This window comes from Saimiri boliviensis, chromosome 3 (genome assembly GCF_048565385.1).
Source record: "Saimiri boliviensis isolate mSaiBol1 chromosome 3, mSaiBol1.pri, whole genome shotgun sequence".
In the NCBI taxonomy this organism is placed as follows: Eukaryota; Metazoa; Chordata; class Mammalia; order Primates; family Cebidae; genus Saimiri; species Saimiri boliviensis.
The window spans coordinates 180,969,243-180,996,604 of record NC_133451.1 but is presented as its reverse complement, the minus strand read 5'-3'; the positions used below and the strand labels follow the sequence as shown (position 1 = coordinate 180,996,604).

Below are 27,362 nucleotides of genomic sequence, written 5' to 3'. Positions count from 1 at the left end.
TGGCGCGTGCCTGTAATCCAGCTACTCGGGAGGCTGAGGCAGGAGAATCTCTAGAAACCGGAAAATGGAAGTTGCAGTGAGCCGCGATCGCGCCACTGCACTCCAGCCTGGCAACAGGGTGAGACTCTGTCTCAATTTATAAAAAGAAAATAAATAAATAAATAAATACATAAATAAAAATAAAAGGGAAGGTCTGTTCTTTTTTCCTCTTGTCCCATGTGGAATTATGCAGTTGCCTGTAGGACACTGGACTTAATCTCCCCCCCTCCACCCACCAGCACCAGGAGAGGCCTATTGTATTCAGAACAGAGACTCTGGAGTCTGCTCAGAGCCTGGCCAGGGCAGATGTTTAATAAACATCTGTTAAAACAGGCAGGACTTATTTCAACCTAAGAGCTGGCCAGAAAAGTCAGGAAAGGGCGAAAGCAGGGGCACAGCGGAGGTGCCTTCATGCTCACCCCTGCCCATCACTGACCCTCATGCCAGGGCACATGCCAGCCACACGGTGACTCAGGGATCAAAGGCACATTCTCCTGAAGTCCACACTTACAGAAGGTATCACAAGACACTGGGGCTCCCAGGGCCCTGCTGAGCCAGGGAAGCCGGAATCAGCTACAGAGGGCAGGGGCGGGGGCAGCTCCCTGTTCCATGCGGCAGGTGCACAGCGAAAGCGCGGGGTGTCTACCCCAGAGAGAAAAGAAGGCAGGGCGTCTTTGGCCCAGCAGGGAAAGGACAAAAAAGCATGGCTCTTCTGAATTCTGAGAGTCTGAGAAGGGACAGGGAGCCTCACACTCCTCCCTGCATGCCAGCTGCCAGGGTCCTAGGACACGGCAGGCCTTCCATGCTGGCTGAGTCTGGGGAAATAAAGCAGTGAAGACAGCAGAGGTCTGCCTCGAAGGGCAGAAAAGGCAGAGGGCTGCAGAACAGAACGGGCAGCGCAGGGGCCCAGAGCCGGGACGGTGCCTGGAGAGGCGAGCGCTGGGGCAGAGGGGGCTGGGGTGCAGGGGCAGCTGGCGCCGCTGTGAGTGAGGGCAGAGACCAGGGAGGAGGCTTTTGCAATTGCGCGCAGTGGAAGATCAGGGTCACAGGACTCCAGTCGCTCCCCGCGTCTCTCAGCAGGCGGAGGCTCACACCGGTTGGCCTCCGTTTCCGACCTCCCTGTCCCAGTAACTCCAGCTAGAGACTCAGACACCCCCATGACAACCGGCCCTGGGCTTCCCTCTGCCTGGAAAGCTCGCCCTGGGATTCCCGGAACAGGCACCTTCTCTTCATTTGACCCCCGACAGCACTGTGACGGGCCGGAGCTTCCAGATGGAGGTGCCCTCGGCCTGGCCGCCACCCCTGGCACGCAGCAGCCACACCCAACCCCACCCCAGCGGCACCTCCCGGCTGTGCGGCCTCCAGCAGGCGACTCCGCGCGGCTGCCCCTCCCTCATAGGACGGTTAAGGGAACCGTTTCGGTTATCTGCATGCTCCTGAGCGCCTGGCAACCAGAAAGTGCCACACACATGTTTAAGTAACTGACAGCACAGCTGCTCAGGACATGGCGCCCAGGGCTGGCAGACACCCCACTGGACATGGCACCCAGGGCTGGCAGACACCCCACGGGGACCTCGTGCTGTCCCCTGCCGCCCCACAACGAGAGTCTACTTCGGAGGTCAGAGAGCTTGGCCAGAGAACCAGGAAACGTGCTGGGGAGGGGCGCACCCCCGCCCCCGCGGTGACAGAACTGCGGGGGGCCATTGTCCCTTCAGCCACAGAGCAAACACTCGGCCTATGTTCCTGGGACCCTGGCGGGGGGGCCCTTTCCCCCATCCGGCTCGAAAACTCGCAGGACAGGTTTGGGTCTCCCGAGGCCCTGAAGCCTGGGACCCAGCTTTTCTCTCCAAGTGTCTCCCCTGCCCGAGGCGCAGGGGTTCGAATCCCACCGACGCGCAGGGCCTATGCCTCTTATTATTATTATTATTATTATTATTATTTTTTGAGACGGAGTTTCCCTCTTGTTACCCAGGCTGGAGTGCAATGGCACGATCTCGGCTCACCGCAACCTCCGCCTCCCGGGTTCAGGCAATTCTCCTGCCTCAGCCTCCTGAGTAGCTGGGACTACAGGCACGCGCCACCATGCCCAGCTAATGTTTTGTATTTTTAGTAGAGACGGGGTTTCACCATGTTGACCAGGATGGTCTCGATCTCTTGACCTCGTGATCCACCACTCTCAACCACCAGTTGGGTTTTTGTCTCTCTCCATCCTGAAGGTGTAAGAGGCACCTTTCAGCAGGTCTTTGTCCAGCAGGTCCCTCCTGAGGAAGGCATAGCTATCTGCAGGGTGGGTAAGAGTCCTGGGCTGAGGACAGTCCCCCGCCCTCCTCTCTGGGAAGCTGACCTCAGCCGGAGGTCTCTCCTGGTGGTGTCTCTCAGCAGCAACCTGATTTCTGCCCCCAGCTACCTGGCCAATGACACGGAGGAGGATGATGAGGCCTCCAAACAAGCCATCTTCTACTTCCTGTATGGGAAGAACCTCTCCCAGTGCCCCTTGTTCCAGAAGCTTCGGTTCCAGTTCTTCTGTTCCATGTGCTGGAGAGCTTGGGTTTCCCCACAGGAGTTGGAGGAGGTGGGTGGGGTGTGGGGAGGTAGAGGAGGTGGGGAGGAATCAAGTGCGTTGGAGGCTGGATGAAGGGCGAGAGGGGCATCTGAGGAGTCCCCGTCTTCTCAAGGGGCATTTCCTTTTCCAGATCCAGGCTTATAACCCCAAGCTCCTTTCTTAGAGCTCCATGAGCCATGGAGGCCTGAGGTCATCGGCCTGAGGAAAGGTACTTCTGTGTCCCCCAGAGGCAAGGCAGAATATAGTGATCTATTTAGGAAATCTGAGGAACCCAATTACTGGAACCAGCTTCAAGCCTGGGCAACATGGCGAGATCCCTTTTCCACAAAAATACACAAATTAACTGGGCAATGTGGGAGGCATCTCTATTCCCAACTACTCAGGAGGCTGAGGAGGGAGGATCTCTGGAGCTTGGGAGGTTGGGGCTGCAAGGAGCCCTAATCCTGCCACTCCACTCCCGTCTGAGACCCTGTCTCAAAAATCATCATAAATACTGAGTTCCGGGAGGTTCATTACGATTGATGCACTTGAGTTACTGATGCGGGTTGAGGATTCAGTGAAGATTTGGTTTATGTCTTGTGCAGCTAACCATGTTGAGGACCCAGAATGAGACTTAAGCATTAGGAAGTGGGATTACGGATCAGGCTTCTGGACTGGTGGTTTGTGATTCTGTCACATGAGAAACACAGCCAGCATGGTTACAAGTTTAGATCTTAAATGACACAAAAGGCCCCAGGTGCAATAAAGTCCAAAGCCACATTCTCTGAGGGTGCCCACCCAAAGTCCTGGCTATGAAGCAGATCACTGGGGCTGGCCTTGGGTGTATTAATTAAGTTTTGGAGTCAGGGTCACCAAAGTGTGAATATCACAATTGAATATGATGGTTCAGAAGCAGGGTAGAGAATGAAGGGCAGGAGATAAAATTGGATTGATCAATTGCTCTGAACTCTAGTTAGAATTGATGTAAGATGTGAATAACCTTCCTGTCTAGAAAACTCCCTCCTTGAAGTGTGACATCCTCTCTCTCACTTCCAGAACACTGGGCCCAGGGGAGATGCAGATTTTCAGCAGGAAGTTTATTCCAATGCTAATGGAAGACACTGGGAAGGAAGAGAGGAACCATTTGTGCAGATCATCTGGAAGAACCTAGAAGAACCTGGACTTTTCTAGAAGGAGCTGAATAGCGTGATCATGCTGTCCTCCTAGGAGTGGTGGGTGTGGGGTACTTCTGGGCTTCTGTGGAGGACACTGAGAAACTGGCGGTGTTTCTTGTTCCACCCCTTCCTGCAGAACCACCTCCCTTTTTAGATTGCTGAATTCGACCTCCCTGGGGTGAAACCTGGAGGTCCTGCTTCCCATGGACTTGGTTGCCACAGTCCGGGAGCATTTGAAGGCACAGTGCAGGTGCTCAGGTTGGCATGGAACTATTTGTAAAATATGAGTGCCACAGGATTGTAACAGAGAGCTTCATGCATACTATGCATTTTGTTGGTTTGTTTCGAAAATGTTGGCCATTTGAATTATTAGTACATTTATTTCAGATAGTTTGGAAATTGTTATACTTTTGAAGACATGCTGTTCCTGTAGAGTTTTCTGTTGAGAGTTATAGCTGTTGCAGATACATAAATATACTTTTCTTTCCATTTTTAAGAAAGAATTCTGTTTATCCTAAGTCTTTCATTGTCTATTATTATATGTGCTCTTGAAGTGAACACTCTTTTTATCTATGATGCTTACATAATCTATTATATTTATATCTATTTGGTAGTTCCTGTAAATCCTTGTACTAGAAATTTTTATTTGCTGTTTTGTGTTTGTTACTGAATTGTGAGAATCTAGTTGTGATTTTTAACATATCTTAGGTAAGTATTAATAGGTCTAATATATAGTATACATTTTATTGGCTTATTTTGAAAAAGGTGGGCAAAGAATTCTTACTATATTTATTTTAAATAGTTTGGAAATCCTGGTATTTTGAAAAGACATTCTTCCTATAAAGTTGTGTGATGGGTGTTATAGCTGTTATATACACATAAATATAATTTTGTTTTCCTTTATAAGAGAGGATTCTTTTTATTCTAATTCTTTTATCTTTAAATCTTTGTATATATTATTACATGTGGTGCTGAAGGATGACACTTTGTTTCAATGATACTTAATATATCTATTACCTTTATAGCTACATGGTAGTTCCCCTAAATTCCTGTAAAAATAAATTTTTATTTGATGTTAAGTGTATGTTTTGAAATGCAAGAATTCAGATGTGATTTTTTACCTCATATTGACATGTTTGTGTGTTACTTTAAAGAGGACGTGTGTTTTAAAGGAGGACAGGCACTGTGTGTTTTCAAGAAAACAGTGCAGTGCATGTCTTGGGGAAATGTAATCAAGATGAAGTTTTTTCACCTTTCCAGAGTGTGATCATATTGCTCCGGATTGCTTATTTGCTATCAAGTGACTTTTTTCCTTAATGGGGTTGTGGTTATTTGAACATATTTATTAGCTCTGGAAGATAATCCTGTATTATTTTTCATGTAGAAAAAAACATAAAGCTGGGTGCAGTGCTCAAACCTATAATCCCAGCACTTTAAAACTCATGGCAGGAGGATCACTTGACACCAGGAGTTTGAGACCAGCCTGGGCAACATAGCATCTACATCTACTTTTTAAAAATATTTTTTTTTTTTAAAAGAAGGCCAATCCCAAGCTAGAGGTGTTTGTTTGTTTGTTTGAGACGGAGTCTCGCTCTGTTGCTCAGGCTCAAGTGCAGTGGTGCAATCTTGGCTTACTGCAACCTCCACCTCCTGTGTTCTAACCATTCTTCTGTCACAGTGTCCCAAGAAGCTGGGACTACAGGTGTGTACCACCACACTGAGACAATGTTTGTATTTTTAGTAGAGACAGGGTTGCACCATATTAGCCAGGCTGATCTCAAACTCCTGACCTCAAGTGATCCACCCACCCTGGCCTTTCAAATTGCTGGGATTACAGGCATAAACCACCATGCCCAGACCCTAAGCTAGAGTTTTAAAGCAGGAAATGAGGGAAAGACATTGAGAGAAGAAAACCAGGTGGTAAAAGAACTCTACAGGTTTTTACTTTTTAGAGTTTCTAAAGTGGCCCACACCTGTGATCCCAGCAGGAGTTCCAGACCAGCCTGGCCAACATGGTGAAACCCTATCTCTACTAAAAACACAAAAATTAGCTGGGGATGGTGGTGCCCACCTGTAATCCTAGCTATTGGGGAGGCTGAGGCAGGAGAAATCACTTGATCCTGGAAATTGGAGGTAGCAGTGAGCAGAGATTGTGTCACTGCACTCCAGCCTGGGTGTCAGAGCAAGACTCTGTCTTCCAAAAAAAAGAAAGTTCCTGCAACATTTGAGACATTAAAGACAGGCACTGTGCCATGCAATTCTTTTTTATTTTTGGAGTTGGGGTCTTGCTCTGTCACCCAGCCTGGGGTGCAGTGGTATAGTCATAGCTCACTGTAGCCTCAGATGCTCAAGTGATCCTCTTACCTTGCCTCCCAAAGTGCTGGGATTACAAGCATGAGCCATCACAGCTGGCCTGTGTGACACAATTCTGATGTAACTCTGTGATATTAATGACAAATGCCACAGGTTAAGGCCACAAGCCCCCACTAGGCTGCCCTCACTTTAGATGCAAGCTACAAGTTTGGGTGTCCTCAGACCACATGTACTTCTCACCAACTGGCTACAAATTCAGAGGTTCCCACAGTGTCCTCAGGTTTGATAATTTCTCTATAACAACTCAAAGAACTCAGAAAAGCAAGATACTTTTTGTTGAGATGAAGTCTCACTCTGTTAAGCAAAAGTGCAATGGCACAATCTCAGCTTACTGCAACCTCTGACTCGCAGGTTCAAGTGATTCTCTTGCCTCAGTCTCCTGAGTAGCTGGGATTACAGGTGACTGCCATCATACCTGGCTAATTTTTGTATTTTTGGTAGAGAGGGTTTCACTGTGTTGGCCAGGTTGGTCTCAAACTCCCAAACATAGGTGATCTGCCCGTCTCAACTTTCCAAAGTGCTGGGATTACAGGCATGAGCTACTGTGCCCGGCCAAGCACATTTTCATTACAGTTTTATATGAGAAAAACTGACAAAAGTTAATGCCAGCCAAAAGCAGAGACACATAGTATAAACTCTGAGAGGGTCCTAAAGATGACATTTCTGTGTCCTCAGGACGCATCATCCTCTCAGCACACTGATGTGTATCGCCATCCAGGGAAGGTCACCTTGGCTTCCATGTCCAGGGGTTTTATTACATCAGGGGTTTGATGCAATCATTGGCCAGGCAGTTGAGTCCATCTCCAGCCCCCCAGTTCCTTTCTGGAGGTCGGCTGACATCATGTGGCTCAAAGTCACAACCTTCATGGTTGGTCTTTCTGGTATGGTTGGCCCCCTGGCCAAGTCATCTGGTTAGCATGAACTCAGGTATGACCCTGGGGCGGCCACCATGAGTAACAGACATGCATATCATTCAAGAAATTCCATGGATTTAGAAGCTGGCTACCTCCAGGAATCAGAGACAAGACCAGAACCAACAAGGAAAAGAAGTCCAGGGAAGTGTCAGAACAGCAAAGAAATACATTCCTTTTTATATGTGTATATATAATGTATATAAAATATATATTTAATGAATTAATGTATTAAATATGTAGATTTATAAATAGAAATATGTCATATTTTCATGACATATATAAACATCATGCATATATAGAGAAATATGCAAGTTTCTCCCTTTATTTATTTGACTTGAGTTGGAGTCTCACTCTGTCACCCAGGCTGGAGTACAGTGGCATGATCTCAGCTCACTGCAACCTCTGCCTCTTGAGTTCAAGTGATTCTCCTGCCTCAGCCTTCTGCATTGCTGGGATTATTTTTGTTAAATTTGGCCTAAAGCTGCCTCATAAACAGTGACCTGTATCCTAATTTAAGTGTGTAAACATTTCGCTAAAGTAATGTAAAGTAAAATTAAGGAAAATAAGGAAAAAAGGGCATAAACCTTTGTGAAAAAGCCCTTAGGCCTTGTCAGTTCCTAGAATGTATTTATTTCACCATGCTGGGGACTCCATTTCCAGTATTAAGGTCCATTTTCAGAAGAAGAAAATGAAAAGGATGAAAAAGAGGGTGGGGAGGAATGGTAAAAACAATTGCATCCAGGGCCAGTCAACGGTGGCTCACACCTGTAATCCCAGCACTTTGGGAGGCCGAGGCAGGTGGATCATGAGGTCAAGAGATCGAGACCATCCTGGTCAACATGGTGAAACTCCGTCTCTACTAAAAATACAAAAAAATTAGCTGGGCATGGTGGTGCGTGCCTGTAATCCCAGCTACTCAGGAGGCTGAGGCAGGAGAATCGCCTGAACCCAGGAGGCGGAGGTCGCGGTGAGCCAAGATTGCACCATTGCACTGCAGCCTGGGTAACAAGAGCGAAACTCCGTCTCAAAAAAAAAAAACAAAAACAAAAAAACAAAAAAACAAAAACAACAACAACAACAACAAAAAAAAAAATTGTGTCCAGGCGGTGTTCCTAGGACCCGAGGGCCCCCTCTGTCTGGCAGGGGGACCCAACAGCTGTAACTGATGTATACCCTGAGAATGACTTTATGGTCTAAGAATGTGTGTTCTTAGCCCCAAGCTAAGGAATCAGGAGTGGCAAGAGCCCAGAAGGATGCCAACCTATGAAACCGCGAGTCGAGAGGTCCAGCTGGGCACTTGGTTTCTCAGGCCACCCACGACCCTCTTCCAAGTTGTACTGTCCTTCTTTCCTCTCCTTTCCTTCCTGTTCTAAAGTTTTATAATAAACTTTTTTTTTTTTTCGAGCTGGCATCTCACTCTATCGCCCAGGCTTGTGTGCAGTGGCTCCATCTCAGTTCATGGCAACGGCCGCCTCTCCGGTTCAAGCAATTCTCCTGCCTCTGCCTTCCGAGTAGCTGGTCTGAGACCACTACCACACCCGACTAATTTTTGTGTTTTTAGTAGGGATGGGATTTCTCCATGTTGACCAGGTTGGTCTCAAACTCCTGACCTCAAGTGATCTGCCCACTTCAGTCTCCCAAACTGCTGGGATTACAAGGCTTGAGCCCCTGCCCCGGCCTTCTTTTTTTTTCTTTTCTTTTTTTTTGTGGGGGGGGGATAAGTCTGTCTCCAGGCTGGAGTGCAGTGGCATGATCTCGGCTGACTGCAACCTCCGCCTCCCAGGTTCCAGCGATTCTCCAGCCTCAGCCTCTCTACTAGCTGGGATTACAGGTGCCCGCCACCACACCTGGCTTTGTTTGTTTGTTTGTTTGTTTGTTTGTTTTTGAGACGGAGTTTCGCTCTTGTTACCCAGGCTGGAGTGCAATGGCGCGATCTCGGCTCACCGCAGCCTCCGTCTCCTGGGTTCAGGCAATTCTCCTGCCTCAGCCTCCTGAGTAGCTGGGATTACAGGCACGCGCCACCATGCCCAGCTAATTTTTTGTATTTTTAGTAGAGACGGGGTTTCACCCTGTTGACCAGGATGGTCTCGATCTCTTGACCTCGTGATCCACCCGCCTCGGCCTCCCAAAGTGCTGGGATTACAGGCTTGAGCCACCGCGCCCGGCCCCCCCTTTTTTTTTTTTTAAGTAGAGATCGGTTTTCGGCACGTTGGCCAGACTGGCCTCAAGTGATTCACCAACCTCTGCCTCCCAGAGTTGTTGGAACACAGGCGAGAGCCACCGCTGCACCCGGCAGGCGTGGAAGAGGTTCCGCTGGGGCCTGCTCGGAGGAGTCGCGCTGGGGAAAGCGAGCGGAGGTGCTCCGTGAAGAAACTGGGGATTCCCAGATCTCAGGGGTTCTGTCCTGGCCTGCCGCCCTGGGTCGTCCAGCCTGGACGGGAGTGTGGAGAAGACCTCGCCCTTCTTGGCTGGCGCTGAGTGTGAGGGTCCAACTTCGCCAAACGCCTAGCCCGGGGTTCCCAGCCCTTGGCCCCACCCAGCAGCGCCCGGCCCCGCCTCCCCTCCAGGCCTGGCACGCGCCCTCAACCAACATGGCGCCGCCGACCTCAGTACATCAAGCGACACGCCCGCCGGCGTTCTCCAGCGCTTCCCTTATTCCCGCAGCCGGAAGCGGAGCGGCCGAGCGGGAAGCCTGGCTTCGGGCGGGTGGTCGTCTGGGCGGCGCTCGGGCCGCGGTTGTGTGGCTGCGCTGGCGCTGCAGGGCGGGATGCCGTATCCCCGGGAGAGCCCGTCGCGGGAGCGCAAGGAGCTGGACGGCCTCTGGAGCATCCGCGATAACTTCTCCGACGACCGGCGCCGGGGCTTCCTGGAGCAGTGGTAGGGCCGCTGCAGCGGTACTCGGGGCAGGGCCGGGAGGCGCGCGGAAGCCCGGCGGGGGGAGTCGGGGAGCCCGGGCCGCCTCGCAGCCTCCTTCCCCTGGGCGCGCGGGTGTTGGGGGCCCAGAGGAGGTTAAAGGTCAGTGGGCTTGCGAGCGCGGGGCTGGGAGAGTGGGGCACGGAGGGGACCCAGGGGGACCGCGGGGGAGGAGGAGGAAGCACCCCTGCCGAGCCCCCTCCCGAGGCGAAGGCTGAGCCCGGGCAGTGTCCTTTTTTTCAATGTTTATTTTTAATTTTTAAAACATTTTTTGAGACCGGGCTTGGCTCTGTCGCCCAGGCTGGAGCGCAATGGTGCAATCCTAACTTATGAGCTCAAGCGATTCTCCTGCCACAGCCTTGCAAGTTAGCTGGGGCCTCCACACCTGGCTAATTTAAAAAAAAAAATTTTTTTTTGGTGAGATATAGGGTCTCACTACTTTGTCCAGGCTGGTCTTGAACTCCTGGCCTCAAGCCATCATTTTATGTTGACCTTCCAAAGCACAGATTACAGGCATGAGCCACCCAGACACTCCTCCAGCTAGTCGGGCCGGAGCCAGAGTGGCTTGCGCTGCACAGAGCTGGTCCCGGGGATGGGGAGGAGCGGACAGTTTAGGCATCCCAAGGTCAGCTCTGCCAAGGCAGGAATGTACCTTGGTCCCAGATCTGTTTGGGGGCCTAGGAGCTGAGCTCCGCCCTTCTCTCTGCAGTCTGGCCCCACCCTGGACATGCAGGTTCTCTCCAGCTTCAAGAACATCTGCCAGGACTGGTGGCTATGCCATTTTGTCAGCTGGGTATGGTACGAACAGGAAGTGACCCTGCTGGAGTGGTGGACCCAGGACCTGCACACAAGAATGGTGCTGAGGATTGGCAGTGCCCACTCCTATGCCACTGTGGTGAGTGCAGCCAGGAGCAGGTAGGGCAGGTGGGTAGGCGTGGCTGCTGAACAGCATGGGAGTCCCAGGTGCCACCCACAGCCTGTCTCCTGGGATGGGACGGTGGGGGTGTAACATGGCTAGCCTCAAAGTTAGAACCTGAGAAATGCCATTTTGTAAAAAAAAAGCTGTTCTTAAAATCAGTTGTAACGGCTTCCCCATTCTCTTTGCAATAACTGCTGACCTTGGCTTCTATGAAAAGTGCTTGCTTCTGCTTATCATTAAGTGCTGAAAAGTTGCTTGCCCTGCGTCCCCCCACTCTGAAACCAAGAGGTGGTTTTTCAGCTTTAAAAACCTGTCTCCCCCTGAACTCGGGGCCACGGGTTGGAGAGACGCGAGTCCTCCGTGGTCACCGGCAATAAATGACCCTACAATTTGACATACTTTTGTCTTGGTGTTGACTTTTTATGCTCGGTCCAATACAACAGGGGGCCCTTCCTTACTCTGCCCTGGAGGCTGTGTCCTGCATAGGGGGATAGGTGGCCTACTCTACCCCACTGGGATGTCATTCTTCCCGTCTGGCTGGCAGGCCTCAGCTCTATGCTGCAGGTTATGAGGGAGTGCCTGATAGCAGGGTCCCTCATCATACACTGACCTGACACCCGTTCCCCATATCTCCGGTGTCTGCAGTGGGTGAATGGGGTCAATGCGCTAGAGCATGGGAGGTTATCTCCCCTTCAAGGCCAACATCAGCAGCCTGGTCCAGGTGGGGCCCCTGCCCTCCCACCTCCCCATCACTATTGCCATCAACAGCACACTCCCTCCACCCGGCCACCATGGATTATCCGCTACATGACTGACACCTGCGAGTGGGTACCATCCTGCCTTCACTGAACGCCCCCACTTTCCCGCCCCACCCCATGGTCTTCCTGCTAGTGACAGGGTTGCCTTCACATAGTGGAGGGGCCTGGATCTGGGGAGGCCACAGACATGTGAGCTGAGGTTAAACAACCCACAGCAAGGGTCCAGCAAACCACAATTCTCCCACCCTAGATATCCCAAGGGTTACTTTGTCCAGAACACAGACTTTGACTTCAGCTCGGTGGGACTACAGCAGTCTGAGCTTCTGTTCACGACACCCACCACCTGCATCGATGACATCACCATCACCACCAGCGTGGAGCAAGACAGTGGTGAGGGCTTCCGGTAGGATCCTTTCTCAGCGGGGCCCAGGGTGGCTCTATTTGTTCCCTGTTTGGAAAGCTCTCCCAGGACAAAGGTTCTCCCAGCGTCTCTAAACCCTCACAGGTTCCCATCCACCTACGAAGCTAAAATCCAGACTGTCCGAGCGGTTACCGGCTCCCAAAATCACCTGTGTGGTTGAGCTCACTTGGAGAAGAGGGGTCTTGCCTAAGGTCACACAGTTCAGGGTGACAATCCTGTCCCTTCCCCATGGAGCTGCCCTCACTCCAGCTCCCCATGGTACACATCGTGCTCAAGGAACAGGCAGCTTACCAGGTATTCCCTTTGGCCCAAGCCCCACCCAAGGCCCCTCCCTGTGGCCCCAGGCTCCCACCAAATCCCTGAGCAAATAGTACAGCGTTGCCAGTCTATGGTTTCATGTTGAACTAATTATCTACTCAAGTGCTGCTTAACTGTGTGCTTTGGTGACTGCCTGTCTCCATCCTTTAATGACCCCTGATGCTCACATGGCTCATGAGTGAAGGTGTCCCCAACCGAGATGCCCCCTCCCAGGGTGTGCTTCCAGGACTCAGCTCCAGGACAGGGACATTCAGCCATGAGGGATAGGGTGGGACCAGGGCAGGGGCTCTCCTGGCTCCTGATATCTGCTCACCTGACCTCCAGCATTGCTGCCACCTGCTATAGGTGACTGAGAAGTGGGCCCAGGGCACCTTCAGACTCAACCCCAATGAAGAGGACATCCACATAGCTAGCGAGCACTGCCTGAAGGTATGACCCTTGCAGCCCCACCACTTTCTGGCCTCCCGTCTCCACCTGGCCTTGGGCCACTTTGAGCATTAGCACCATCGTTCTGTTTACTTTGCCATTGGCAGACAGCAGTGGAGACCTCAGGACATGGGCCAGTTGTGGCTCATGCTTATAATCATAGCACCTTGGGAGGCTGAGGTAGAAGGATCACTTGAGGCCAAGAGTTCGAGACCAGTCTGGGCAACATAACAAGGTTCCATAACTACAAAAAATTGAAAGAAAAACAACAACAACAACAGGGATAAACAGAATTGGTGAGAGACTTGGGCAAGACTCGGGGCCCTGGGGTAGAGAGGGAGGTTGGCAGGGCTGATGAATGCTGGCCTGCCTGGAGAGTAAATCTCCAGGCATGTTGACTGTGACCCTGGGCCTCCCTTCACCTCTAAGAGCTCATTGGCAAAACTGCTGGGAAGCTGCACACGGGATGCAGCCGGAATGACCAAGTGCCTCTAGCTCCTCCACCCTCCTGCTTGTCCCAACCTTGGGGAGCCCAGGAGGCAGTTAGAGCTCAGCAGGGTCCTGGCTCCCCAGGGAAGCAACATTTCAGCCTCCCTGAGCATCACCTCCTGCTAGCACAGGTGGTCATAGACGTTAGACTATGGATATGGCAGACTGGCTCCATGCTCTTCGGCCTCCTCTGGGAGCTCATCAGGACCATGGTGGATCCGACAGACATGTGAGTTCCCAAGGGACACCCAGGGGACGCAGAGAGGTGTGATGACAGCCTGAACAGCAGACTAGGTGGCAGGGGTGAACAGGGTGGGGTGCCAGGCCCTGGGGGACAGGGGTATTGCAGAACTCCGGGATCAAGGTAGAGCAGCCAGGAGTGGGACATTTCCTGCAGACCCCAATACTCCCATGCCAGTCTAGCTCAGCAGGCAGGGAAGACACCCTTTGTGGGGCCGGGTGTGGTGGCTCACAACTGTAATCCCAGCACTTTGGGAGGCAGAGGCTGGTGGATCACCTGAGGGCTGGAGTTCGAGACCAGCCTGGCCAACATGGTGAAACCCTGTCTCTACTAAAAATACAAAAATTAGCCAGACGTGCTGATATGCACTTGTAATCACAGCTACTTGGGAGACTGAGGTTCAAGGAGAATCCCTTGAACCCGAAAGGCGGAGATTGCAGTGAGCTTCGATTGCATCACTGCACTTCAGCCTGGGAGACAGAGTGAGACTCCGTCTCAAAAAATTAAAAGAGAACTCACCCTTTGCAGATTTGAGGGAAGGAAACTAAGGCATTAGCTTGGCTGTGCCTGGAGCAGCCAGAGTCTCTCCCCACCCTGCCTGTGCCCCATGTCTCCCATATTCCGTGTCCCCACCCAGCCCATCTGGTGAAAGACAGAGTCAAAGGCTGCCTCCTGCTGGCCTCATCCCGGGCTTTGGCTTCTGGGACCTGGTGTCTTTGGGTCTGGATTTGTTCCTTGCAGACCTGGAGGAGATTCTGCTGAGGAGTCTCCTCCATATGTTGTCAGAGATCCCTCCTCTTTGTCAACTCCCTGTGACCCCTGTTTCTCAGACTTGGAGGGAAATAAGGGTACACAAATTGTGACCGTGGAGGACAAGGCTGCTAGGAAGAACAGGGAGTGTCTGCTACTGAGTTCAGGGTTTCTTTAATTTTCTTTTTTTTTTTTTTTTTTTGAGACAGGGTCTTGCTCTTTTGCCTAGTCTGGAGTGCAGTGGTGCAATCTCTCCTACCTGCAAACTTTGCCTCCCTGGTTCAAGTGATTCTTGTGCCTCAGCCTCCCAAGTAGCTGGGATTACAGGTGTGTGCCACCACATGCAGCTACTTTTTGTATTTTTTTTCAGTAGAGATGGGTTTTACCATGTTAGCCAGGCTGGTCTCTCGAACTCCTGAGCTCAGGTGATCTGCCCGCCTCAGCCAGCCAAAGTGCTGGGATTACAGGCATGAGCCACTGTGCGCAGCCTAATTTTTAAATTTTTAACAATTTTTTTTTTTTTTTGAGACAGCGTTTTGCTCTTGTCACCCAGGCTGAAGTGCAGTACCACTCGGCTCAGTGCAACCTTTGCCTCCTGGATTCAAGCAGTTCTCCTGCCTCAGCCTCCACAGTAGCTGGGACTAGAGGTACGTGCCATGCCCAGCTAATCTTTGTATTTTTTAGTAGAGACAGGGTATTACCATGTTGGCCAGGGTGTTCTCCATCTTCTGATCTTGTGGTCCACCCACATTGGCCTCCCAAAGTGCTGGGATTACAGGCGTGAGCCACCATGCCCAGCCAAATTTTTTCTTTTTAAATTGTCTTTAGAGACGAGCTCTTGCTCTGTTGCCTAGGCTGAAGTGCAGTGGCTCGGTATAGCTCACTGCAGACTCAAACTGCTGGACTCAAATGATCCTCCCACCTCAGCTATCTGAGTAGGTAAGACCACAGGTGTGTACCACACCCTGCAAAGTTTTTACATTTTTTGTAGTAACGGGTTCTCACTGTGTGGCCCAGTCTGTTTGAACTCCTGGCCTCAAGTGATCCTACCCTCTTGGCCTCCCAAAGTGCTGGGATTACAGGCTTGAGCCACCATGCCTGGCCTTGAGTACAGAATTTCTTTAGGGGGTGACGAAAATGTTCTAAACGTGGTGATGGATGTACACTAAAGTGTAAACTTCAAATGGATAAATTGTATGTGAATGATATCTTAGCAAAATTGGTTTATTTAAAACAACAACAGGCTGGGCGACGTTGCTGATGCCTGTAATCCCAGCACTTTGGGAGGCCGAGGTGGGTGGATCACCTGAGGTCAGGAGTTCAAGACCAGCCTGGCCAGTATGGTGAAACCCTGTTTCTACTAAAAATACAAAGAATTAGTAACTTGAATGAGGGGCAGGGTGTCCCTCCTGCTCCAAGCAGCTCTTTTTGAGCCCCGGCTATTTCTGAGGTCCTCAAACAAAACCTCCCAAGTCATACCCAACATGGGCCTCCTCCCCTGTTCTAGCCCCTGATGGGAGATGCTGAGTGACAGAGGCTCAGGCTTTGGGTGTTCCTGGCAAAGCCTCACCCCAGGAGCCCCACAGCTCAGGCCCAGTCTGTGGTTCACACGGCCCCATTTCGTCCTCTTTTTCCCTTGAGAGCAGTTTCTGCCTGGGAGATCCTGGATCCCTCATTCAGGTGCAGTGCTGTAGGGCAACACTTCCCAGGAGTGACGCATGCCTGCAGGGTCCCAGTGTCACCAGCAGGCCTTCACCCAGCCTCCACCTGAGTCCCTGCTTCTCTCCCATAGGGAATATGACGTCCTCTTCCCAGGGTACACCCACCTGCAGAGGGCCCAGCCCCTTCACTGGAGCCACTGGATTCTGAGGTGAGCTGGGTGAGGTGCAGGGGCCATGCTGGAGGGAAGGACCCTGGCTGCCCTGACCCTCCTGCCCGTGGCTTCCCACAACCATGCCAAGGTGCTGACCCTAGACTCTGAGCGGCTGCTGGAGGTGTGGAAACAGATTGGCGTCCTGCCCCTGGGGAGGTGGGTGAGGCTCCATTGCCCTAAGGGCCTGGTAGGGGTGGCTGCTGCATAGCCTTAGGGATTCACGCATGAGCTGGGAAGGGCAGAGAGGGATAGAAAATCGGATTATCTGCTCAGAGGGGGACGCTGCATGGAGCCCCAGCTCTTGCTAAGGTGGGGACGTCCAAGCCAGTGAATGTGTCTGAGCAGGGCTGAAGCTCTTCAGTGAGGCTCCTAGTGACAAGGGTCCTGCACCCAAGGCGATTCAGTGCTTGGGGATAAGTGTTCTGGGGACATTAGGGAAAATGTGTCGTGCACCCAAGGCAACTGGGCCAGGGAAGAGGCTGAGCTTCAGGCGGTTGTGCTGGCAACTAGGATTTCGTTCTCGTGTGTGTGTGTGTGTGTGCGCGCTGGCAACTAGGATTTTGTTCTCGTGTGTGTGTGTGTGTGTGTGTGCGTGTGTGCGCTGGCAACTAGGATTTTGTTCTCTGTGTGTGTGTGTATGTGTGTGTATGTGTGTGTGTGTGTGTGTGTGTGTGTGTGTGTCAGGGCTGCCTGCCAGGAGCCCTGGTCACCATGAATCCCTGTCCCTGCAGTGGGGCCATTTCCGGCAATCTCCTGGGTGTGGACGGAGAGCTGCTCTGAGCAGGTGAGATACACTGCCCCTCCTCCTTAGGGAGAGTCACCCTCAGCACCCGCCAGGACATGCGGACACACCAGAGGGAAGGGACCTGTGGCCCCTGGTGAAACCATCATTCATTGCCTATGGGCACTGAGCTTATCCAGGCCAGAGGTCACCCATGGCAGGGGTGCCTGGTACCCAGAGAGTCAGGGCTCCTACATCCCTCCTGAGACTGCGGAAAAGATGCCTCCCCCCAGCTCCCTCCCCACCCACCCTGATCATCTTCCCTGATCCTCTTTCCAGGGGGAGGAGGCCAGGCAAACTGGTTAGGGGAGAGGAGGCTGTTCCCTGTTCTCCAGCCCAGCCCTGCTTCCTCCCAACCCCCAGAACTCAACTTTGGGCCATCACTCTTAACAGCATGGATGCCACCAGTGAGCATAATTTCGTGGGTGAGTCTAGGGGAGCCAGTCCCCTGCCCTGTGCCTCACTTCTGTCCTCCAGCCCGGCTTCTCTCCAGTCTTCTCCTACCCCTGTATGGTCAGACTGGTTGTGGTGATGATTGTACACTAAAGTGTAAACTTTAAATGAGTAAATTGGTCAGGTTACAGTGGCTCACGCCTGTAATCCCAGCACTGGCCAACATGGTGAAACCCCATTTCTACTAAGAATGCAAAAGTTAACTGGGTGTGATGGTGGGTGCCCATAGCTACTTGGGAAGCTGAGGCAGAAGAATCGCTTGAACCCAGGAGGCCAAGGCTGCAGTGAGCTGAGATCACACCTGGCGGGTGCTGAGGGTGACTCCAGTACACTCCAGCCTGGGCGACAAGAGTGAAACTTTATCTCCAAAAATAAAATAAAAATAAATAAATGGGTAGATTGTATGTGAATGATACCTCAGTAAAGCTCGTTTATCTCATTTTTTGTTTTGTTTTGCTCTGTCGCCAGGCTTGAGTGCAGTGGCACGATCTCGGCTCACTGCAGCCTTCACCTCCTGGGTTCAAGTGATTCTCCTGGCTCAGGGATTACAGGTGCATGCTACCACACCCGGGTAATATTTTTGTATTTTTAGTAGAGACAGGGTTTCACCATGTTGGTCAAGGTGGTCTGGATCTCCTGACCTTATGATCTGCCCACCTTGGCCAGGAGTGAGCCACCACACCCAGCCAAAGCTGGTTTATTTAAAACAACAACAACAAAAAAAAAAACAGGCTAGGTGCAGTGGCTCACATTTGTAATTCCAGCACTTTTGGAGGCCAAGGCAGGAAGATTGCTTGAGCCCAGGTGTTTTAGGCCAGCATGGGCAACATAGCAAGACCCCATATTTACTCAAAATGAACATTTAGGTCGGGCACAGTGGCTCACACCTCTAATCGAGAACTTTGGGAGGCCAAGGCAGGTAGATCACGAGGTCAAGAGATCAAGACCACCTGGCCAACATGGTGAAATCCTGTCTTTAATAAAAATAGAAAAATTAGCTGGCCATGGTGCCAGCTACTCAGGAGGCTGAAGCAGGAGAATCGCTAGAACCTGGGAGGCGGAGACTGCAGTGAGCCGAGATCTCACCACTGCACTCCAGCCTGGCAACAGAACAGATTCCATCTGAAAAAAAATGAAAATTTAGCCAGATCCCCCGACCACCTAACCTCCTCTAACTCCCTGTATGGTTAGGCTGGGTAAGTACCGGCAAGGCTTGGTGACTGGGAACCTTTTCTTTCTTCCAGCTGAGTTCCTGCTCTGGGCTTCATTCTGCATGACCCATCTCAGCAGGATGGCCAGGGACCCCATCCTCTACGGCACCAAGGAATTCAGCTTAGTGTAGCTCTCAGATGCCCACAGGTAAGCCCTGAGCTGCCACTTCCACCTGCCCCTCCCAGCGTCTGTGTTCCCCAACCCTCTTAGGCATGGCTTCCTTCCTCCCTGCCCTCTGCCAGACCTGGCCAGTGAGCTGCTGGACCAGCCAAGGGCCCAGCCCCTTCAGTGCCTGCATCTCTGTCTGCAGCTCCAGAAGCAGCCAGATGCCCCAGAAGAAAAACCCTGATAGCATGGAGCTGATCTGGAGCAAGGTGGGGTGTGTGTTTGGGCAGGTGACCAGGGCAGGGAGAAAGGAAGGGTGGATGTGAGGTCCCCAGGGTCAGGATTCTGGGTCCAGCCCCTGTGCCTCCCTCTTCTTGCAACATGCCGTGCTCCTGATGACCCTCATGGGACTTGCCAGCACCTGCAACAAAGACCTCAGGTTCGAGGCTGGAGACAGTGGCTGGGGGAGGCCTGCCTGCCTACACACCACGTGCCAGTTCTCGGGGCTCTGGCACACCCAGGCAGGGGCCCCCAGGATTGCCGTACCTATTCCCATCCTGTGCACTCAGCCCCATCTGTGGCTGCTTTTAGAGCTCTCGGCCCTTCCTTTGGGTACTGAGTATTCTTCCCATGGAAGGCAGTGGGGATGCCTCAGTGTGGAGTGGGCTGTGGGGACCCTGGGTGCCAAGGGGCTGCTGGGCCCTCACCTCCTGCCATGTATCTCCCAGGAGGACAGGAAAGCTTTGTTTGAAGTGTCAGACACCGTGAGTGCTGTGCTTCAGATGGCCATTGGCGTCATCTCTATGCTGCAGGCAAGACCACACCCACCTGCCTCTCCTTCCCTAGGTCCCAGGCACTGGGGTGGGCTTGCCAGGAGGGTGGCCTTGGGAGGAGGGAGGAGGGGCCGGAGTACCTGGGCAGGGAAGCAGAGGTGTGCTCACTCCTGCTCCTGGGGAACAGGGAAGGGACAGAAACTTCTGCCATGCAATGGAAGTAAATGAGACTCAAGGGACCTGGGGCCTGTCAACTGACCCAACCAGAATCCTTTTAAAAAAGGAAATTTATATAAAAGTTTGGCATGGTGGCTCACGCCTGGAATCTCACCCTTTGGGAGCCTCAGGTAGGTGGAGCACTTGAGTTCAGGATTTTGAGACCAGCCTGGCCAACACGGTGTAATCATGTCTCTTCATAAACATACAAAAATTAGCTGGGTGTGGTGGCCCACACCTGTAATCCCAGCTACTTAGAAGGCTCAGGTAGGAGAATTGTTTGAATCCAGGAGATGCAGTGAGCTGAGATCATGCCACTACATTACAGCCTGGACGACAGAGTGAAACTCCATCTTCAGATATATAAATTAATTAATTAATTAAATATCTTTTAAAAATTATTTTTTAGAGGCAGGGTCTCTCTTTGTCACCCAGACTGGAGTGCAGTGGTTTGGCCATAGCTCACTGCAGCCTCAAACTCCTGGGCTCAAATGTCCTCCTACTTCAGTCTCCAAAGTAGCTGGGACTGCAGGTGTGCACCACCATGCCTGGCTAATTTTTTGATTTTTTTGTAGAGACAGGTTCTTCCTGTGTTGCCCGGGCTGGTCTCAAACTCCTGGCCCCAAGCCATCCTTCCACTTTCATCTCCCAAAATGCAGGAATTACAGGCGTGAGCCACTTTGCCTGGCTAATTTCTTTAAACATCAATTATGGGAATTTCTGTCTATAACAGCTAGAGAATGCAGAATTAACCCTATGTACTGATACCCGGCTTCAACAATAATCAGCTCATGAACATTCTGGCTCCAGCCGTCTTTACCCACAGCCCAACCCACAGCCCAACCCTGCTGTAATCCCAGCACTTTTGGAGGCCAAGGTGGGTAGATCACCTAAGGTCAGGAGTTTGAGGCCAACCTGACCAACATGGTAAAACCCCATCTCTACTAAAGTGCACAAACATTATCTGGGCCTGGTGGTGCATGCCTGTAGTCCCAGCTACTTGGGAGGCTGAGGCAGGAAAATCACTTGAACCCAGGAGGTGGAGGTTGCCGTGAGCCAAGATTACATCATTGTACTCCAGTCTGGGCAATAAGAGCTAAACTCTGTCTTAATAGTAATATAAGGCTGGGCACAGTGTCTCATGCCTGTAATCCTAGAACTTTGGGAGGGCACACAGCCACACAGCTCGTGGTAGGACCTCCACTCATTAAATGTACCCTGTGTAACAGAGACTACTGAGTCATTCACTGATGACCAGAAGTGAAATGTGGAGCCCAGACCTTCAAAAGGCTGGGATGGCACTGAAAGGAAAAAGAGGAATAGTGTATGCTATAGACTGAATGTCTCCATCAAAATTCATGTTGAATCCTAATCCCCAATGTAATGGTATCGGAGATGAGGACTTTGTGAGGTGATTACAGCTATCGAGGGAGGAGTCCTCATGAATCGGATTAGTGCCTGGTAAAAGAGGCCCTAGAGAAGGCGTCTCAAACTTTTTACACAGGGGCCAGTTCACTGTCCCTCAGACCGTTGGAGGGCCGCCACATACTGTGCTCGTCTCACTGACCACCAATGAAAGAGGTGCCCCTTCCTGAAGTGTGGCGGGGGGCCGGATAAATAGCCCGTGGGCCATAGTTTGGGGACGCCTGCCCTAGAGTGTTCTCTCACATCTTCTACCACCTGAGAACACAGCAAACAGGCACCATCTAGGAATCAGGAAGCAGGGCTTCCCCAAACAAACCTTCCTGAACCTTGACCTTGGGCTTTCAGCCCTCAGAAATGTGAGCAATAAATTTCTGTGGTTTATAAGCCACCCAGTCTATGGTATTCTGTTACATCAGCCCAGACAGACTAGGATAGTACAGTAGCTTTCAAGGGCAACAGGGTCAAGGGGAAGGAGGACTGACTTTATTTGTTAAAGATGTCAGCAACTGGCCGGGCACGGTGGCTCATACCTATAATCCCAGCACTTTGTAAAGCCAAGGGGGGCAGATCACCTGAGGTCAGGAGTTTGAGACCAGCTTGGCCAAAATGGTGATAACAAAAAAATTAGCTGGTTGTGGTGGTGCACACCAGTAATCCCAGCCACTCGGGAGGCTGTCGTAGGAGAATCACTAGAACCTGGGAGGCAGAGGTTGAAGTGAGTGGAGGTTGCAGTGAGGCGAGATTGCATCACTGCACTCTAGCCTGGGTGATAGTGACTCCATCTCAAAAAAGATGTCAGCAACTTAAGTATTTTATAGGCAGGGCAGAGGGGACCAATGAAAAAGAGTAGGACATCCTGATCTGAGGGGAGGGTCTGGCTCAGGAGGGAGAAAGTACACGTCTTCCTTGGATACTGGAGGGGAAGGTGTTGCTGATGAAAACTCCAAGGGAAGAAAAGGTCCATGGAGGATGCTCCATCCCTGGGTTTGAGTTTTTTAATGAAATTGGTGAGGAAGACATCTGCACAGAATCTGAAAAATAATGAATGCATGATACCTTAGGGCGCTAGAAAAGACACTGCATCTGACCTTCGGGGAAGCTGACCTGAGAGGCACGCGGGACGTCTTGGTGTGGGGATCTGTGTGGAGATGCGTCTGGAGACAGTGATTGTTACTTCCTGACTTTGTAGCCACGCAGCTCAGCAGTCTCTGCGAGTCAGCTCCCTGCAATTTGCTTTCCAGGTACTGCTCTCAGGCGTTAAGACTTCCACAGTGGGAAAGATAAAAGAAATACATTTTAATTTGTAAGAAAATGAAGTATTCAAAAATAAAATCACCTGCTCTATCCAGGGTATCATTTGCTTTCCAGCCTGTCTTAGCAGTTACGGAGGATAACTGCTAAGCACACTTGACTCATTCATTTGAAGATTTCATGTAAGCACAATTGACAACCCATCTTTTAAAAAATCTTGAGAGAAAAGTATTTAATTTTTTGACTAAATTCAGCTTTCAGAAGGGATCAGTGATTCTGTTGATGGTGATTGAGAAGGTTAATATGTAGATGTTTTCTTGGCATGTGAGAGACATGTTTGTGTTGGTGGGAGCAGCAGGTGTGTGTGGAAGGAGAGCTGGAGTCCCAGGCCACCACACTGCTTGGGCTGGTAGCAGTACAATGTGTTGATGACTGCCATCTGTGCTTCTATCAAATTAAACCGGAAGTGCCTTTCTCTTTTCATTTGAAATAACTTTGCTCTTTCTTTGCTTATGCCATTTAAAGTGAGATTTGTACCAAAGTGTTAAAATGTATTTAGTGTAATCCTTAGTAACATGAATATATACATTACAATCTTTCATTTAATCGTATCTTTAAGTCTTTAGTAACAGTATACTCTTGCACTGGAAATCTTTCAGCTGACTCTTCAATCTTTATCAAGTTTTCAGTTCATTAGTCTGTTTAATCTCTTATGCCACGTTTACACTTTTTATGCCATTTAGACTATCAATTAGTAACCATTGAGAAATAGAATTATTATAATTGTTACATTGCATTCAGAAGAGGGACACATATTTAATATTGCATTCTATAAAAAATCCTAATCTTAATTTCAGGATTCAGTTTTATTCTTATAAGTGTGTACAATTAGTGAAAACTCCCCCCACCCCAGTCTCTTATGAAAATCAGTGTTCATAAACCGACAGGTGAGTTTTTTGTGTGCCCAGCAGATGCTTATATGACCATGGGCAGGAATGATCACAGGAATAACTCACCCATCCAGCTGAACTGTGGAGATGTTTCTAAATGTTTGGTAGGGATCCTGCTATTCACGTAGCTGTGGAGTGACTTGGCTAACTGACATCTTTTCTTTAGGAACCATGGAGCACACAACACATCTGTTCTCAGCCTTCTGTGGCCTCTTGTTCACTCTTTCCTACCATCTGAGCTGGCAGAGCAGTGACTCATCTGTGTTCATATGAGTGATCTACGCCTTTGCTCTGTCATCACTGAGCAGGGGGCATGGTTCCCTCAGCCTGTGCCCTGACTGAGGTGAGGAGATGGCAAATCACTGCCCATTGTAATTTGACTCTCATTATTAAACTAACTGGTCATTCACCAGAGGAGGGCAGGAGAAATACAGGACTAGCCAGAAACTAATAACAGTTAAAAGTAAACATCCAGCAAACATTTTAGCTTTGCTGATTTGATTTTGGAGTAAAATGAACAGTGGCAGGAACAGACAGCCAATAGCACCCAATCCCTGTTGTGGCTTTCCGTTGGGTGAGAAGGTACCACCTCAACGGTACCCTCTCTAGATCCATTAAGCTGCATCCCTGCATTTACTCTAAGCAGTTGCCTGTGGAGACTAAACCAGCACCTCTGAAAGGAGGTGTTTTGTTGTGGTGGTGGTTCTCAATTTGGCGAACACCCTCTGGATTTAAAGTGAGATTTTCACCGAAGTGTTAAAATGTATTTAATGTGATCCTTAGTAATGTGAATGTATACATTACAATCTTCCCTTTAATCATATCTTTAAGTCTTTGGTAACGTGTACTCTGGCACTGGAAATCTTTCAAGTGATGCCAGAGTGAGTTTCAGATACTGACAGTTGCATCTTATGTAATGTTTTTAAATTTATGAAAGATTTTGATTTAAGGTAACCATATTTTGGAGGACCAGAGACACCATAATCTTAGGCTATTAGGTGCGGCAGTATCAAAGGCATGAAAAATGGAAAAAAAAAAGTTAAATGGTTCTCACAGTTTTTAGTGTCAATTGTATTACTGCAGTGTTCACTTTCTGCTCCTAATTTTTTGTGAAGATGAAGCCCTACTGGGCTGGCAGAGTTGGAGGACGGTTCCCTTGTCCCACTGCTGACAGTAGAGGGTGATGCTGCTGATGCTGCTAAGGTACTTGACTGCTCTCATTAGGGTGAAATTTACAAATCAAAACACTATCTTTATGATCACTTGAACATGTCCCTCTTTTTATTATAAATTTTTAAATGAAGAGAGCACTTGCTTTTGTCATGTGTGGGTGTGAGATCTAAGGTGAAGTTATTTACCAAAAGCACTGCCCCAGGAATGTCTTTGATAAAGTAAAACCTGTGTGTTTTTCCACTTTCAGGTCCTTCATCCAATGCAAACTGTTTCCTAAATTTTTACATCAAAATCTGGAAGAGTCAGCTGCTGACCCTCTTCCCCAGGAAGATGAAAGATTGGGCGGTGAGACATTTGCGTTGTGCCACGTAGTCTAGGAGAGCCTCATCTTTTCAGCAGAGCTCAGGCTCTCAGTGGGGCTCTAGGCAGGTGGACGTGAGAGGGACTAGGACAGAGACACCTCAGCTTGGTCCCCGGCACACTGGGCTGTTGGGCTGCCTCCCAGGTGTAGCTCTTTAGAGCATCTTGATGGTGGCTGTTACGCACACATGGCATGGGTGTTTAGGTGGCCTTCAGTTGGCTACAGTTTGCCAGGATAGTCACATGAATCACATTCAGTCAGTTTTGCCTATTGCTGGCACCAAACAGCAGATGGGCTCTGCACAAATGAAAGCTTGTCAGATGAATGTTTAGCCAACCTGCCTTCCTGATGTGGTCCACATGCAACTCTTCTCCATAGCTTCTCCCCGCAGCACCACACTGAGTTCAGAGCACTCTTTCAAAGTTGCTGTCTGCACAGCCATTGCTTGGGGCACTTCGGCTTTGGACTTGGGGCTGGGTCACAGAGAAGCGGGGTAACCATACTGTGGGGAGCACGGGAGAAGAAAACGAAGGAGGAGAGGGAGACAGGAGAGAATCCTGCAGCTACAAAATAATGATACCATTTCCTTGTTCACCAGGAAAATGGCTCCGGACAGCTTCAAACTTTTTTTTTTTTTTTTTGAGACAGCGTCTCGCTCTGTTGCCAGGTGCCAGGTAGAGTGCAGTGGTGCGATCTCAGCTCACTGCAACCTCCGCCTCCCGGGTTCAAGCAATTCTGCCTCAGCCTCCTGGGTAGCTGGGACCACAGGCGCACACCACCATGCCCAGCTAATTTTTTTGTATTTTTACTAGAGACAGGGTTTCATCATGTTGGCCAGGATGGTCTCAATCTCTTGACCTCATGATCAGCCCACCTCAGCCTCCCAAAGTGCTGGGATTACAGGCTTGAGCCACTGCCCCCGGCCCAAACATTCTTTTAGCAAATGTAGTTTCTTTGGTATCAACTTACAAATATTCATATGTCAAAAAACAATATTCATTAATTGTGTAAGCTCCCATACATCTGAGCATTGAGCTTGGAGCTGTCTGATGTCCTTGACTCACACTTTTCCTTGTTTTCTTAGGAATGAGAGAGAAAAGGAAAACGGAATAATCTGTTTATTCAACCAGGACTGCTCCGGAAGACAACAGCTGCGTTCCCCTCTATCACCTGAGTAACTTGGGACTGAAAGTTCTCAAAGCTGAACGGGGTCAGGAAGCCCAGGGCGCCCAGGTGGAAGGCCATGACCGGAGGCACACTGCCCTGGAAGAGTGAGGAAGCGCTCAGCAGCGTCCCGTCTCCCCTCAGGAAGATGATGAAGTCGATCTGATTGGAAATGTCATCATAATCTTCTCGGAAGGTGCAGAACTTCTTCACTGCCCCAAAACTTTCATCGCTGGCAATGGCAGGGTCTTCTAGCACTGTATTTTCCACATACACGATCATGTTGTTCTCCATGAGGTATGTGCAGAGCTCCTTGAACCGCTGCAGCAGGCTGGCATCTCTCATCTTGATGTCAAGGACGCTCTTCGGAGCCTTGTTCCACATCAGTCGCTGGCTTGCGGGGTCCTGAATGTGCACGATGGTCTGGGGGTTCTGCAGCACGCCGGCCTTTGGTCCAGAAGTTGTCACCGGGCCTGGCCCATGGAGAGAGCGCGTCCTCCTGAACTCTGGTGCGCCCCAGGGCGGGCAAGGCGGACAGGCTCTCAGACTTGGCGCAGCCCCGGATGGGGTGGCTGTAACTGCAGGTCTCGTAGCCATGGCAGGCCGAGCAGCCCTACGCAGCCGCACCGGGACTCAACTGCTTACTCACAGTCATGTTTTCCTGTTCCATTTCCATAGTCGGGAAATGAGAACTTCGGCCAGAAAAACACTGGTGCCGTTCGCTGCCACGGGCGCCTGCGCGGGCGTCTGCATGCTGAACCCAGCCCGCAGACCCCACTGCCGCCAGCCGTCGCTGCCTGACCCTCGGCGCCCCGGACTCCCGCGGCCCCACCTGGACCCGAGCGCGGGCGCCGCCCAGTGCGCATGCCTGCTGCATATATTTTTTAATTGTTATGTCCTTTTGACAAATCATCCTCTTATTATTACAGAGTGATCTTGTCTGTCTCTCGGGACAGATGTTTTTTTCTAAAAGTCTATTTTGTCTGATATAAATATAGCCGCTCTTACAGTCTTTCAATTATTATTGGTATGGGTTTTTAAATTTTTTTAACCATTAACCTATGTGTGCCCTTAAATCTAAAATAAATCACTTGTGTGAAGCATATTTAAAAAATCTATTTAGACTTTTTGTGAATCTTTTCAGTTTCTGCTTTAATAAGAATATCCTAGAGTTGGTTTTTTATAATGAATAAAAGTGTACTTAGCTCACAATTTTATATTGTAGAAGTCCAAGAGCATGTTATGGACATCTGATTAGAATCATATTTCCACATCACAAAACGACCAAAGGCACGAAGACGAAGATGACAAAAGGCGTACACCAGAGAGCTGCTTTTTTTTTTTTTT

The 27,362-nt window shown here is 50.3% G+C and overlaps 1 protein-coding gene and 1 pseudogene across 18 annotated transcripts; one reads left to right on the top strand and one right to left on the bottom strand.

Moving 5' to 3' along the window:
• Window positions 1-9,222: 9,222 nt before the first annotated feature.
• LOC104650374 (uncharacterized) lies at window positions 9,223-27,129 on the top strand. Of its 18 annotated transcripts, none has more exons than XM_074397032.1 (15): window positions 9,223-9,920; window positions 10,666-10,851; window positions 11,884-12,036; window positions 12,139-12,348; window positions 12,697-12,801; window positions 12,906-13,516; window positions 14,811-14,925; window positions 16,071-16,148; window positions 16,883-16,935; window positions 17,212-17,357; window positions 18,630-18,744; window positions 22,178-22,357; window positions 23,484-23,660; window positions 24,738-24,835; window positions 25,936-27,129. In XM_074397032.1, exons 1-5 carry the CDS (start codon window positions 9,635-9,637, stop codon window positions 12,723-12,725), a joined length of 864 nt encoding a protein of 287 aa, XP_074253133.1. In that variant the 5' UTR covers window positions 9,223-9,634; the 3' UTR covers window positions 12,726-12,801; window positions 12,906-13,516; window positions 14,811-14,925; window positions 16,071-16,148; window positions 16,883-16,935; window positions 17,212-17,357; window positions 18,630-18,744; window positions 22,178-22,357; window positions 23,484-23,660; window positions 24,738-24,835; window positions 25,936-27,129. The 18 variants fall into 18 exon arrangements, with proteins under 18 accessions (XP_074253133.1, XP_074253135.1, XP_074253124.1 ...); XM_074397034.1 differs by having other exon boundaries at window positions 12,697-13,094; window positions 13,419-13,516; XM_074397023.1 differs by lacking the exons at window positions 12,139-12,348; window positions 12,906-13,516 and adding an exon at window positions 20,425-20,568 and having other exon boundaries at window positions 11,884-12,023; window positions 12,718-12,801.
• On the bottom strand, window positions 25,974-26,691 carry LOC120363135 (NAD kinase pseudogene; annotated as a pseudogene).
• Window positions 27,130-27,362: the final 233 nt, after the last annotated feature.